At 38.6% G+C, this 16,117-nt stretch overlaps 1 protein-coding gene across 1 annotated transcript; it reads right to left on the bottom strand.

Annotated features, from left to right (window-relative positions):
* Positions 1 to 3,081: 3,081 nt before the first annotated feature.
* Positions 3,082 to 16,034, bottom strand: LOC117824602 (B-cell receptor CD22-like). Its single transcript, XM_034700139.1, has 10 exons — positions 15,960 to 16,034; positions 12,657 to 13,004; positions 12,322 to 12,534; positions 9,786 to 10,139; positions 9,442 to 9,669; positions 8,973 to 9,326; positions 7,196 to 7,426; positions 4,923 to 5,192; positions 4,626 to 4,713; positions 3,082 to 4,541 (listed from the first exon to the last, which is right to left on the bottom strand). The coding sequence occupies exons 1-10, from the start codon at positions 16,012 to 16,014 to the stop codon at positions 4,430 to 4,432; spliced, it is 2,253 nt and encodes a 750-aa protein (XP_034556030.1). The 5' UTR covers positions 16,015 to 16,034; the 3' UTR covers positions 3,082 to 4,429.
* Positions 16,035 to 16,117: the final 83 nt, after the last annotated feature.

The following is a 16,117-nucleotide window of genomic DNA, read 5'->3' as shown; positions in this document are numbered from 1 at the left end:
AGGGATGCCCCTTAGACTGACAGTCTGACAGGTCTGCAGGAAGGAGCACAGTCCAGCTGACCAGAGGAATAAAAAAACCACTCTCTTCTCCCTGCCTCCATCTGCCTTTGATAGAAGCAGTGATGGAGAATGCTGCATTTCAATATTTGAACGAGGGCAGCCATGATGTTTGATGTGTAGACCTTTATGCAAATGGCACAGAAGATACAGGTCCCAGCTGGTACGCAACCCTTTATACTTCACACGTTTTCCTTTTAATAAATCGAAATGAACTCTTCATTCTCCCTCTGAGACCCTCCTGATCGTAGAGTGAGGAGTCAAACTCTTCAGCCTCCCACACACTGCTGCATGTATGTGTGTGTGTGTGTGTGTGTGTGTGTGTGTGTGTGTGTGTGTGTGTGTGTGTGTGTGTGTGTGTGTGTGTGTGTGTGTGTGTGTGTGTGTGTGAGAGAGAGAGAGAGAGAGAGTGTGTGCTTCAGCATGTGCACAGTATGTTTAACAGCGTGTACGTGTGGTCCAAATGTACCCACAAGAATAAGAATCACAGAGATAAATGCACATGTTGTTTTAGGGTTAGCACAGAATCAGGCTCAGGTTACAGGTAATTTCAGGGCTGGTTGTGTGTAAAATGAGCTTACTTAGAGGCTGCGTTAAGTTAAACAAGCATTTCTTAAAGGCTGAGCTGCTCTGTTGAAAGAGTAAAATTCAGCTGTTGAATATACAACCTCTTAAAAATGAAGCTGAGTAAAGGACAGATTTCACCAAAATGAGACTTTTAAAAACCTTCTATGTAGTTATAACAGTATATATTCATAGTGCCTCCAGATTACCCCCCAAAAAAGAGAAAAATTAAACACCTGCAGCCTAACTTTTTCTTTTCAGACGTTCTTCATCATCTTCTACGTTGTTCAGCCAGTCACACCTGTGCTGAGTGCCACTCAAACTGAGTCCATAAACTTTATATTATTAACATATTTTAGCTTTTTAAATGTCTTAAAGGTTTAAGATGAAGTGGCGTGTGTTTAACTCAAGCCGCAACCTCCAGTCTCAAAATGTGAAGCCCATGCGGAAGTGTTATGAACTGCAGTTCATCAAGCATCCACTTGAGGCTGGCTGTAGAAACACCGGAAACAGCATGCACCCATTCAAAAAAGACGATCTTTGCAGCAGAAATAAACATGTTTACAGCCTGGTTCAAAAGACGAGGGTAGATAATGATGTTACACGTCTTCCAATGGCGTGGGAATAGAGTCTATGAAAAAACAGGGAGGGATAAATGGGATGTCAGCATATTAAATCTTTTGGGCCATTTTTGATTTGAGAACATGATTGTTGTTGCCGTTTTTCATTCTGGTTTTGGAAATAAATGGTTTTTTTTTTATTGTTTTTCTGTTTTTGAAAAAAGAATGAACAAATGATACACAGATTGAAAATGCAAATAGCCTCCCTCATTTAGAAAAGCATTGCTTACTACAATTCATGATCATATTACATACCCATATTTATTTTTATTTATTGCTTAAAGTGTCATTACCAACCATAATCACACCATGTCAACCTGTCACTACTGAAACATTTAATACTGCCTGTAATTACTTCTATTTCATTTAAATTCCATTTGTAACATTGTATATATCTAACTTGTATTCTAGCTTTATTTATTTATTTTTATTTTTACTTATCTTATTTTATTTCATTTTACTTATTGAAACTTCTTTTTGATTGTACTTATGTCTGGGTTGCTGTAACAACTGAATTTCCCCCCAGGGGGATCAATAAAGTAATATCTTATCTTATAAACTTTGTATTGAAGTGTTCTCATACTTATTTGTCAGGCCTTTGACGTTCAGGCTGACACAAAGTCCATAAAGCCCTCCACTTATATTTATCTTTCTTCCGTCTATTTCGGCTCAAATCTGCAAGCAGCTTGTAAAAAAAATAGGTGATCATTCTATTCTCCAGAGACATGGTGCACATGCTGGCAATGTGAAGGATATAATCTGTGAAAGACACAATTTTGCCCCCATCATTATCCCAAGTTTTATTTATTGAGCATCTTTAAAAACAAAGGATAGATGATAGAAAGAAGAGTACATAACCTAAAAAAAAACATGCCATATTTTTTACACAATTACACAAAAACAGTTCATGACAATCAAAACGTAATTCATGGATTAAGAACAGAAATACTGCAACATGGGTCTGAGGGTGCTTTCTCACCTGGAGCTTGTTTCCCTTTGTTTTGAATCAGGTGATAAAAAGATGCATGGTTGTGTTTTTCTCTCAGATCTTTTTGTGTTCACACTGTAATGTTGTAAAACAGCCAAAGCACACACCATCACTGAGCTGTCCTGTGTCTTAAAGTCACAGCCTCCTTTTCCCTCTGAGTGGGTAAACTAAGCCACGAGCACTGGTCACTAGTGCTAAAACTGTCACTAAAATCTTAATCCCAAAAACCTGATTTCAGTGGAGTATCTTACTGTGAAGGCAGTTAACAGTGGCACATGGCGTTCCTGTGTGTGTGTTTGTGTATATATTTGTGTGTCGACCTGACCTCACGAAACTCCTGTTCCAGTTTCTGGGTTGGTTGCATTCTCACTGCACACAAACCTCTGCAGGGTTTGATACAAGGTGAGCAGAAACCACTTCTTCAAGGTGATCTCTGCTTCATTGTTGTTCAGAGTGCGATTGCTGTGTTCACACATGTCCAAATGACCCAGGCCAAAGAAGGAACCGCCCCCTGTTTTTGAACAACTTCATCAAATGATCCAGGTGTGAGAGCACCCTCAGGCTGTGGGTCTATACATGCACATAGTCAATATGGTTAATGGACGGCATTAATAAAGCACCTTTCCAGTCTGACCACAACCAACTGACAGATCACTGACAGCACTTCACTCTCCATGTTGATACTCAAACATTTCCCACATTTATACACTCATGAAGCGCTTCAACATAAACCTTTACATATATACACAATCTGGAAGTAAGAAGAGAGAGCACATCTCTACTGTGTTAGCTTCTCTACACTGGCTCCCCGTAAAATCTAGAATAGAATTTAAATCCTTCTTCTGACCTACAAAGCCCTTAAAGGTCAGACACCTACGTATCTTAAAGAGCTCACAGTGCCCTATTACCCCTCTAGAAACCCTACACTCCCAAGATGCAATTTCAGGACCCGTGTCCACTAAGGTGTTTTTTCTTTGAGCAGGCTGCGCTCACAACCTCAATTTCAGAACGCTTCTCAACAGCATTTGCTGTTGTTAGGTTGTGAAAGTTGCCCAGTGGCACTTCTGCTTCCTCTAGTAGAGACCGTTAGGTCTGTTTTAAAATGCTCATTATGCTTCATATTTGATTTCACTTCATGAAATCTTAACAAGAAACTGTGAAAACTATTAACAGACATTGTGTTATCATTGCATTGGCAGCAGCTCTAGACTTGGAAATTGTACGCTGATTTAAATTTGGTTTGAATAAAAAATAGGCATTAGTGGACACAGCACCTTAAACCTGCACATCCTAAACTACATATATATCATACCTGCACATCCTAAACTACATATATATCATACCTGCACATCCTAAACTACATATATATCATACCTGCACATCCTAAACTACATATATATCATACCTGCACATCCTAAACTACATATATATCATACCTGCACATCCTAAACTACATATATATCATACCTGGAAATCCTAAACTACATATATAACATACCTGCACATCCTAAACTACATATATATCATACCTGCACATCCTAAACTACATATATATCATACCTGCACATCCTACCATTCACCCAGTTCCTGAGGGAATCCATAAAAGAGCGCGTTGATCTGATATTTACAATATTTAATATCTGCAGGGAACCAGATTGAACAACTTAAATGATCTGATGGTCAAAGGTCATATGTTGGTCAAAGATGATACCTAGATGTTTAGCAGTTGGTTTAATATTTGGTTGGACCAATGAACCTGTTGAACAGTCGTGCTGAAGGGGTCTGGTCCCTCAACAGTACTTCAGTTTTGTCAGGGTTAAGATGGAGGAAATCTAGAGACATGAGACTGATGAAGGTTTTTGGGCTTTGAAGAAAAACAGATTTGAGATTTGTTTCTCCTGCTTTTGCTCTCCATACAAACAGTTTTTTCTGCAGACACCCAAGCCTGCTGACATCTGATTGGTCAATACTACTCAGACTATTAAACATATTAAAAACAAATCCAGACCACTGAGTAAAGCTCCTACATTGTAATGTAGAATCTGTAAATACTAAACTGTTGTTTTGCAAACATAACCGTGTTAAAGCGTCAGCCTTGTTTTTTCTATTTTGACCACATGCTGAGCTGCCATTTTGAAGAGGTGAGAGTGAGAACATGTCTTTAACGTCACAATGAGTGCAACTTTATTTAACCAACAAATTATAACATCAAGTGATTGTAAGTGTGGCCCAATATCTCTCTGACCTCTGCAGTTCCTTCAGGTTCGTTTGGTTCAGGGGTGGAGCTCAGAGTCGTCTTTTTTCTGCAATGACTGAAGAAAAACAAAAGTTTCATTTAAAACTCAAAAACAGTAAACAGTCAAAGCAATGTGGTTTGTTAAATTTAACAGTCCCACCTCATCCACAGACTAAAAAGGAGTAGAGGAATCGGGATCACAGCCATTAGAGCCAACCTGATGGCATTTATTACCATCGTTGATTTATCTGGACATAAAATAAAGAGATATTAGACATACTTTACTGAAACTTACAGCAAATGTTTGTGAAATAATCCCCCTGTGGTTACAGCTGACCTTCAATTCACACAGAACACTTTATGGAACAAACAGGCCGTACAGGTCCCAGTGCTTCTTGATCATTTGACCACTTTCAGCTAATTTCAGTTTCAGTAAAGACAAAACTGTTCAACTCACACTTCATATCAACAAAGAGGAGCTTGGATGTTCTCTTCCCGAGGACGTTCTCAGCTACACAGTAATACTCTCCAGAGTCAGAGGACTGGAAGGAGCTGAAGACAAGTTGTGACGTGTTACTGAGTGGCTGGACGTCTTGATCTCCATTTTTCTTGTACCAGGCGTAGTTAGCCTCTGGGTTAGCATCACTGCTACAGGTCAGAGTCACTGAACTATTCTCCAGAATCTCACCAGAGGAAGTCACCAGCACTGAGGGAACCTTTGGAGCATCTGAGGAAGATAACTTCAATCATTATTGTAAGTATTAAAGATTTGGTGTGTTTTTGCTTATAAGTGCTGGTTGAAATGTAATTGATTTAACCTCTTAAATCATCTCTACCAGTTTGTGTCACAGAGGCTGGATAGAGTGCTGATGACGGAGTTGGCAAATCACTTCCCTACATATTATATAAACAACAATTCTACACAAGTCAACAGAGGATGTCTTTAAATTACTGCAGTGATGGAGTAAACTTTATTTTAACTTTGGAATAAAACCCAAAGCTCTTTCTAACACTTCCAATATATATAAATTTATATATCGCTAATATATAACGCTATAATATAAATTCAGGAAAGTTGGGACGCTGTGTTACACGTTGATATAAACAGAATATGATGATTTGCAATCACCGCATGGGCTCAAAATCACTTCCAAAAACCATTGACAGGAAACATGATCTATAAACACTGATGACTTCTCTGGGCCTGAGCCCGTTGAAGATGGATTGATGTGAAGGGGAAACTTCCTCTGGTCTGACAAATGGATACTATTGATCGCTGCCGTAGACAGCCTGCTGCTACCGATGTGCCAAGCTCCAGCTGCTACAACTTCTACTATCAGTCTCACCATCATCATCTCTCTGTTTCTTCATTTCCCTCTATCCCTCTCTCCAACCCTGATATGGTCTAGGCAGATATCTGTCTAACATGAGTCTGGTCCTGCTGGAGGTTTCTGCCTGTTAAAGGAAGTTTGTCCTCGCCACTGTAACTTGCTAAATGCTGCAAAGTGCTCTGCTCATGGTGGATTAAGATGAGATCAGACTGAGTCCTGTCTGTAAGATGGGACTGGATCTTATCCTGTCTTGATGTTGGGTCTTTGTTAATAATAGAACATAGAGTACGGTCTAGACCTGCTCTTTTTGTAAAGAGTCTTCAGATAAAATTGGTTGTGATTAGGCGCTCCATAAATAATTGATTAATTGATTCACAGTTTTGGAATCATGGATCCCCTATACTCCTGACCTCTACCGTAACCCTGTAGAAGAAAGGGACCACCCGGTTTGTTATCAGCTCACAGTTCAAAGCCAGCCTCCCTGATGGTATGGGGATCATAAGAGTCCATGGCATGGGTAGCTTACACATCTGTGAAGGCTCCATTAATGCTGAACAATATATACAGGTTTAGGAGCAACATATGCTGCCATCCAGACAATGACTTTTTTTCAGGAAGACCTTACATATTTCAACAAGACAATGATAAACCACATTCTGCACGTTTTACAACAGCGTGGCTCTGTAGTAGAAGAGTCCAGGTGCTAAACTGGTCTGCCTGCAGTCCTGACCTGTCACCCATCATGAAACTAAAAATACGAAAAGGGAGACCCTGAACTGTTGAGCAGCTGAAATCCTCTATCAGACAAGAATGAGACAACATTTCACTTTAAACTCCAGAAACTGGTGTCCTGGGTTCACAGACGTTTACAGTATTGTTCAAAGAAGAGACGACGCAACACAACAGTAAACACACTCCTTTCCCAATTTTCTGAAACATGTTGCTGACATCTAATTTAAAATGAGCAGATATTTTTTCATTAAACAAAAACGTGTTTCAGTCACAATCTTAATATCTTATCTTCACACTATTTTCTGTTGTCATGTTGCAAATGGGATTTCTGCTGGGAACATCTTCAGATCAAGATGGCACATACCTCAAGACATTTATCCTCATGAAAGGTTATCCAACTTCCAAATCACTCAGTAAAGAACATAACACGGCCATCATGCTGGGTTAAAAATATTTAACGTTATAATTTCTAAGTGTTAGATCACAACTTACCGTCTACCTGAGCAGTATCAGCTTAGCTCTTTTTGGTCCTTTTTTCAGTAATTGTGTCATATCTACTTTTAAGCATACATCAGGACCCAGGTACAGTTTTAGCTGAACTTGTAAAGTGTAATGGTCGGTGACTGTGCAGGTGAGTTTTTGTCCTGGCACAGTGGTGTTTACTCACAGACTGGTGGAGAGGGAAACTGTTCATGTCCTCTGAAAGCACAGGAGATTTCTTCTTCAAGAGAAATCCAGCCTTTATAGAAAGTCGTCTCTGGCCAGGAACTATTTGTCTCTCCGTTCCTGAACCAGGTGAAGGAAAAACCACGAGCTGGGATGCAGCTGCTGTGACACTCCAGGTCTGCGTAGGTAGAAGACTGGTTGACTAATATTCTTGTCACCCTCACCTGTAAAGCTGGATCAGATAACAGTTTTCATATTATCAATCATTTAAGATCATACAGGTGCATTTTAACAAATTACAATGTTACCAAATAAAAGAGTTTCATTGTATTTCTTTCAAAAGATAAACTTTAATTTGTTCATACATGTAAAATGAAATATTTGAAACTGTTCTATTTACATTTTGATGATTATGGCTTATAACTCATATAAATCATGAATCCAGTATCTGAAATGATTTGAATATTTCCTCAGATCAATCAAAAGATGATTGAAATACAGAAATGTTGAACTTCTGAGAAGAATGTTTGATTTTACTTTTTGTTATCTAAGCTCAGGTTGTTTTGATAGCAGCCTTCAGCTGGTCTGTGTTTAAGGGTCAGGGGTTTCTCCTGACAAACAGACCCACAGATTTTCTGCGGGGTTCAGGTCAGGTGAGTTGACTGGTCCATCAAGCACAGTAACATCATGGTCAGTGAACCATCTGGTGGTAGTTTTGGTGCTGTGGGCAGGTGATGAGTCCTGCTGGAGAATGAAATCAGCATCTCCATAAAGCTTGTCATCAGATGAAGCATGAAGTGCTTTAAAACCTCCTGGTAGACTCTGTGTTGACTTTGGACTTGATAAGACACAGTGGACCAACACCAGCAGATGACATGACACCCCAAACCATCACAGACTGCAGAAACTTCACAGTGGACTTGGAACACCTAGGACTCTGAGCCTCTCCACTCTTCCTCCAGACTCTAGGACCTCAATTTACAAAAGAGGACTTTAGACCACTGAGCAACAGTCCAGTTCTTTGTCTCCTGAGCTCGGGTAGGACTCTTCTGACGTTGTTTCTGGTTCAGGAGAGTCTTGATATCAAGAATGTGACAGGTGTAGTCTCTTCCCTGAAGACGTCTGTGCGTGGTGACTCCTGATGCTCTGAGTCCAGCCTCAGTCCACTCCTCGTGAAGCTCTCCAAAGTTCTTGAATCAACTTTTCTTCCCTATCCTCTCAATGCTGCGCTCATCCCTGATGCTTGCACACCTTTCCCTACTGCACTTTCCCTTCCAGTCAACTTTCTATGAACATGCTTTGATACAGCACTCTGGGAACAGCCAGCAGTGACCCTCTGTTATCATCATCTGTACAACTGTCAGGTCAGCAGTCTTCCTCATGGTCGTGTGATCTGAACTAAACCAAAGTTTTTACATTGTTTGAAAAGTGACTAACTCAAATTGGAAATGAGAGACTCTAATATTTTGAGATTTTTATCTGTTGAGCTGTGAACCATAACTATCAAATGAAAATAGAGAAATGCTTGAATTGTTTTAGTTTATGTGAAATTAGTCTGAATAATAAATTACATTTTCACTTTTTTAAATACCTGATGATAATGATATTATTTATATATTATTTATTATTACTTTAATTTGTTGAGATGCACCTGTAAATTCAGGAAATAAAATCCCTGGAAAACACAGCAAGCACTGAGTTTTCTCAGTCTTCTAACAGAGTCATGATGACACAGCTGAATCAGTGTTTCCAGTATTCAAACGTTCTTTAACGGTTACCTGCGACAGTCAGCGTTGTGGCAGGTAGACTGCTTGTCCATTCAAAACTCTGTGTCTTGAATTTGAAACGGTATTCTGCTGAGTCACTCTCTCTCAGATCAGTGATTCTTAAAGTGGAGCGACCTCTCTCTGTTTCAAAGACCTGAACACGATCTGCAAACTGGGAGTCTTCATTTAGGTCCTCAGGTAGTATGGGATTTTTCCAATGGAGACTAAGTGCAGGACTGAACCAGAATTTGGAAGTGATATTCTCATAACTGTTGTAGTTAGAAGAGATATTCACTGATGAGCCTTTGGGAGCACAGATTTTTCTTTCAGTGTGCAACACTCTGTTGCATGATGAACCCAAGACACCTGGAAAAACAAAAAATGAGAATTTAAAACCGAGTTTGTCAGCAGTAACAATTTAATAAACACATGTGGTTATCAGTCTCCACCTGCTGCTGATATGAGTATGAAGTTAACTCACAGACAAAATAAGAAGAGGAATCCTTGTGTCCTTCTAAAGCACAGGAATAGCTCTCTTCACGAGTAAAGTCCTTCAAATTATATGAAGAAGACGTTTCTGACTGAATTTCCTCTCCACTTTTGTACCAGATGTAGGAGGAATGTTGAGGAAGAAGACAACTGCTTTGACACATCAGATACACCTGGCCATGAGGATCAGGTCGTCTCACCTGAACCTGCAGATCTGGATCTATGAGAAGTAACAGGGAGGTTATTGTATACATCACTGTCAGCATACACATGTAAATACATATAAACACTAAAACAGTTGTTTATGGATGTTATGACATAATTACCAAATGTTACCTGTGACAGACAAAGAGACTCCAGGATCACTGGTATATATTCCACCTGGCTGCTCTGTCTCCAATCTGAAGTAGTACACGTCCGAGTTGCTCTCTCTCAGGTCTGTGATTCTCAAAGTGATACGCCCAGGAACACCCATGACTGACACACGACCTTTGTACTGTGGGTCTGTCCACGGTATTACTGGTTCTCCATCCTGATCTTTAGTAAACCAGTACATTTCCTTAACTCTGTTTATGAGGCCACGTCTTGTGGAAACATCATAGTACGAACAGGTTAGATCCACTGTTGATCCTTTTACAGCACAGATGTCAGCGGTGCATTTCACTTCCCATGAAACCTGGTCCTGAATCACTGTGACACAGAGCACAATTATTGTGAGGTACTGAAAACATTTAGGGCTGTTTTATACATCAACAAATGTGTTTTTAATTATTTTTAACTGAGTTTTAATAAACACTTACTCACTGAACGTAATAAAACAATGGAATAAATTCCATTTAATTAAAATGTGTTCATTTACAAAGAAGGAGTTTTGGTGAGCCAATGCAACATTATTACGTTGTGTTATATTATTTAATTAGTGTGATTGTTTCTTAATTTATTTGTGTTCATTCAACATATTTCCTTTGATTCACTGTAGCTTGATTTCCCTGTGTTGTTTAAACTTGTTTGCTTGAGTTTGATATGTAAGGGATAATGTACGGTTAGCGGCTGATTAGTAAGTTGGCAGAGTTTTCAACAAAGTGATCTCTGAACTTCATGTTCAGTTTATGGTGAAGAACATGATCTCAAATCCAACACCAGTGAGAGTGCTGTGTTGCTCTGTCACACCAAAGAAGATAACTCTGAAATTTTCTGACCTCAAATTGGCTGATTGAAATCTCAGTGTCAGTAACAGAGTCAGATACCTCACTCACTTTATTAAAGAAAAAAAAGACTGATGAAGAAGATAGTTACAGGAAATGTTGTAAGTTGTATGCAGAAGCAAACATGCTTTCACGCAGGTTTAGCTTGAGTTCAGATGCAGAGATGATGACTTTTTTCAGAGCGCATTATTCACTTCTATATACTGCACACTTGTGGTCAAATTACAAGAAAGCCAGTTTACAGAGAAGACAGGTGACTTATAATGCTGCTTCGAGAATATCAATAAGAGACAGAGATGGTTCAGTGCAAGAGAAATGTTTGAGTGCAGGAGGAATACGTTCAAGATCTATTGAGGAATCTTATGAATCACTCTATGTGCTGCATTGAAGCCTCTTTTAGTGAGACTGTGTTGTTTCTGTCCGATGTCAGACATAGCATGGTGCGTTAAGTCCCAGCTGTGAAGACTCCAGCACAACAGCCTCTTCCTTTAGGGTACAGCATTTTTATTTTCTTATGCTAACACAGATATTTTAATAATTTATGTGAAGTATGCATTTTGTAAATCTTTTTTGTCTTGTCTTTTTTATGGACTCTGAGTCTGAAATAAAGTTTGAATTGAATTGAAAACATACTCTGCTCCTTTGATATCATGCCCTAGGTGAAGTGTTACAGAATGCATTTTATAGAATATGAATATATCTGCAAATAAAGAAACTGATTTTAAAGCTGGCTAGAAAAAGTGTAGCCACTAAAGCCTGGTTTATATTACCAAATCGAATCCATGGCCTTGCCCTCGGGTCTATGTAGCCCCCGTACCGACGCAGAGGGCACCACCGTGGTGATGATAGCAGCAGGGTTCAAAGTTGTAACATTTGTCTCGTTTCTTTTTAAAGGTGTGTGAACTGCAGAGCTTAGAGAAGAAGGAGAGCTGAATGAAGACAGTTTCATGTTCAATCGCAACAGGCAGATAAGAATCCATCACCATGGAACGATAAGCGACGAGGAAACACTGGGACTATTTTTTTAAAACTGTAAACATAAATCACTTTAAATCAATAAAATCATCTTTTAATCGATGTTTTTTGACAACAAGTTTGTATTTTAAGTTAGTAGTCGGGTAATAAGCGTGATAATGTGTAGTTAGCAGGTTGTTGTGGGGAAAACTAACCATACATTATCCCTTACTTAAACCATATATTGATTATGTTTTAACTTTGGTGTCAATGCTTTACTTTCATCTTGTAATGTATTACTCTCAATGTTTGCAAGAAACTTTCCTCTCAAGTCATACTTCCTGTTCTGGACTCTGATATTGATATTATAAATCAAACTGAATTGAAATCATCTTGACACAGCATATATAGACTGCAGGTTTGTCCTCAGTTGTCCTTGAAGCACACATCATTGTACAATGCATGATGAACATAAATGGACGTCTCTTAATCCAAGGTGACGACTGCACTGGATTCAGATTGTATTAAAATGTGTTTAGAATTCTATGATCCTCCTTTTGAACAGAACAGTGAAGATCACACTGACTGTAATCTTTCTTTATTTGCCCCTTATGTTCAAAAATAAATTAAATGTAAAGCTCCTCGTGATGCTGTTATATTAGGAAGGAAAGTAAAGTTTATGTTAGCGGTGCAAGATTTTTAAGTTAACTCACAGAATGGAGGAGAGGGGAAGTCCTCATGTCCTTTTACAGCACAGGAAATATTGTCTCCATAATCAAAGTCCTCTGGATAATGATATGATTCTGTGTGAACTGCTTCTCCATTTTTGTACCAGATGTAGGACAGTGAAGTCCAACGACAACTGTTCTCACATATCAGAACCGGCTCATTACCATACTGATCTCTGCGCACCTGAACCTGCAGATCTGTATATATGAGAAGCAACAGGAAGGTTATTTTACATATCACTGTCAGCGAACACATGTAAATACAGATTAACACTGAAACAGTTGTTTATGGATGTTATGACATAATTACTAAATGTTACCTGTAACAGAGAAATAGACTCCAGGATCAATGGTAAAAAGTACACCTGGCTCCTCTGCCTCCACCATGATGTTGTACACAGCTGAGTCGCTCTCTCTCAGGTCTGTGATTCTCAAAGTGACGTGCCCAGGAGCACCAGTGAACGACACACGACCTTCGTACTGTGGGTCTGTCCTGAGATCTACAGGTGTTCCATCCTGCTCTTCAGTAAACCAGTACATTCTCTTAAATGTGTTTGTGCCTGTGAATGGATCCGTGTAGGAGCAGTTTAGTTCCACTGATGATCCTTTTAAGGCACAGACTGCAGGAGGGGAGCATTTCACTCCTGACGAATGCTGCCCCTGAATCACTGTAACACAGAGCACATCAGGAACCACTATTAGACATGTAACAACATCAGGACATGGACTTATTGTAGGAGGCACTTCATTCTGGGAAACTACAACTAAATCAGTGTAAGATACAGAAGTTAAAAAGTTTTATACTCAGGCAAATTTAATATTTTTGAGTGTTGTTTTTGATTTAACTCTAACATGTTTTATGTTAATATTTTTCAGACTGTTTCCTTCAAAAAGGTTAACTGTAAACACACTTTCAATTGTGTTTGACACAAAATGGAATTTAAGATTTCAAATGTTCAAATAATTCAGATTTACACTCAGAATGAAACATGCAGAGGAACGGTCGAAGATGTGTGAATGAACTTTGCAGCTAATCTCTAAATTAGAGGTCGACTGAAATAACGATACAGGTTATTATAGTTCATGAGGCCGATAACCATTATTCAGTGTAGCTGTTCATCAATGGTATAATATATTATTTGTTCTCATCTTTTATGACAATTGTTGCAATAAAGCTAAAACAACACTTTCAGTGTAACACATCCTCTTCTGGACTTTTATCCAAATAGAGATAGTGCTCATTTTTACAGGTAATGACGTCTCTGCACAGCCCTGTGCAAAGATGTGGAAACATGCCTCTGTCCCAACTGTTTGAAAAGTGTTTCTGTCATCAAGTTTAAAAAGAGCAGATCTTTTTCATAACACACTAACATTTTTCATTTTTCATTTTGAACATGTTCTTTATTTTCTCTGTTCTATTTTCAGTATAAACTTTAAATGATTAGAAATCTGTAAGATTCTGCTTTGATCAACATTTTACACTGTGTCTCAACCTTTTTAGGATATTGGGGTTGTTTTAAAAACAATAAAAACAATCATCTACATGTAAACAGAGAAGCACAGAGAGAAAAACACTGACACAACATTTATATAATCCATACCGCCTCAAGAATCATTATTTCTAAATGTAACCGAGATATGAAGATAACACATACACGATGATTCTAGAGAGGGTTAAAGACCAAGGCGGAGATCTAACTCTGAATGCAGTCTTGTGGATTGTTTAAGACCCTGAGTGGACTGATTTATTTTGAGTTTCTATTTGGCAGGTTTCTCGACAAGGTCTGGACTTTTTCTCTGGGTCTGAGGTGAGTCTGAGTCCTGGGTGATGGGGAGTACAGGCTTAAAATTTTTAAAATGTTGAGCATTATCATTTGTCCCCTCCTTCCTTTTTTCATCTCTCTTTTCTCATTGACGACTAACTAATAGTCATCCACCAGGGAGAGACGCCTCTAAACTTCATCGAATACACACACAGGCTGAAGCAAAATAAAACTTGTTATTATTCAACTACCAACTTTTATTCTCTCTTCAGTCCATCTACTGTCCCAACCATCCACACAAATACTCCTTTACTTTCTTTAATGTTGCAGTTTGTTCACTTCATGATGTTCAGGAGATGTGCACAGAGATGCTGCTGTGGAATAAATTATAAAATCTAGTGTATCTATATCTATAATATTAGTAATGATATTGCTGCCAGGTGTAAAAACATAGGTGTCATCTTGGACCAGAACCTCACTCTGAACCAGCCTGTCGGCCTAGACGTGGAGTCTTGTTTCATGCAGCTGACGAGAATATCCAAAGTTTGATTATTTTCATCCAGAAAAAACCTTGAGTCTGTAATACATGCTTTTATCTCCTCCTGTTTGGACTACTCTACCTCGTTGTACTTGTCTTTACAAACAGAGTTTAAATAAGTTACAGCTCGTCCAAAACACAGCAGCCCGACTTCTTCCCAGAACCAAAACAAGACACCATGTCACTCCTCTTTTAGCATCCCTCCATTAATACATTTTAGAATTGATTTTAAGATTTACTGACTTTTAAAGCTTGTCTGGTCATGCCCCAAAATACATATCTGATTTCCTCACCCCATATGTGCCCGGTCATAGCCAGTCCTCAGCCAAGGCTCTGCTCTCCATTCCGCGGTCGAGACTGAGGACCAAAGCTGACTGGGCCTTTTCTGTCAGAGCCCCCACCCTCTGAGTGGCAGACTCTTTATCGTCTTTTAAATCTCTTTTGAAAAGACATTTTTATAAATGTGCTTTAAGGCAAGGCATTTATAAAGCATACAAAGAGCAATTCAAAGTGCTTTACAGAGTTAAAAAACAAAAAATGTCGTACACAGTGTCCAAAGATTGCCAATGTTCAGCCAAGTTTGCAGTATTTTGGTGGTTTATTGTACAACCAGAAAAAAGGCTTCTCTGAAACAAAAGGGAACGTCTGAAATCTCCCGGTCAAAAAACATTCCCCTTCCCAGGTGTCCACCCCTCCTATCTTACCTGCCAATCTACAGTACATACACGTCACCCAGTGCAAAACTATCAACCTATCGGTAACGGCGATATATATCAATAACCCCTAAGGCATCAAAGTTAATCCTAGAACTACCTTAAACTAATAACAATAATAATAATAATCTGAGTGAATTTTAATCCTCCTGACGCTGTTTTTATTTTGTTTCAGACAGTATCAAAGGCAGGATTTTATATTTCATATTTTATATCTCTTCTCTTTTAATCTCTAATCTTTGGTTGTTATTTTTCTTTTTATTCTATTGTTGTTGATTTTAGCTTTTGAACTTGTTTTATTCCTTTTCATCTTTCATGGTCCACCTTTTATACTCACATCTCATTTTCTGTCTTTTTGCGGCTCAAAGTTGCTTGACTCCCTGCTTTTCTGTTTTGATTTTTAATTTAAAAAATGGAATCATTGAATTTCCCACATTTCAGCACTTTGTAACCCTGTTTTGAAAAGTGCTATACAAACACATTTATTATTATTATTATTATTATTATTATTATTATTATTATTATTATTATTATTATTATTATAATTACTGTTAAATCCATCCTGAAGCTGAATATCTGCCTTGTAATATGAATGTAGAGTTACATTACCTTCCACAGACAGAAGTAGGAGAAAGAATCCAGTCACTGTTGCTGTTAAAGTCATAGCTGCTCCTCAGTTAGCTGGCACACAGGTTTCTGGTCAATCAGTAGGAACATCACACTCTTAATAGATACTCTGGGTTGGCTGGCTACAATCAACGTCTACA

Source organism: Notolabrus celidotus, chromosome 13 (assembly GCF_009762535.1).
Source record: "Notolabrus celidotus isolate fNotCel1 chromosome 13, fNotCel1.pri, whole genome shotgun sequence".
Classification (NCBI taxonomy): domain Eukaryota; kingdom Metazoa; phylum Chordata; class Actinopteri; order Labriformes; family Labridae; genus Notolabrus; species Notolabrus celidotus.
Note: the sequence above shows the minus strand (reverse complement) of the source record. Positions and strands in the feature narration are given on the sequence as shown.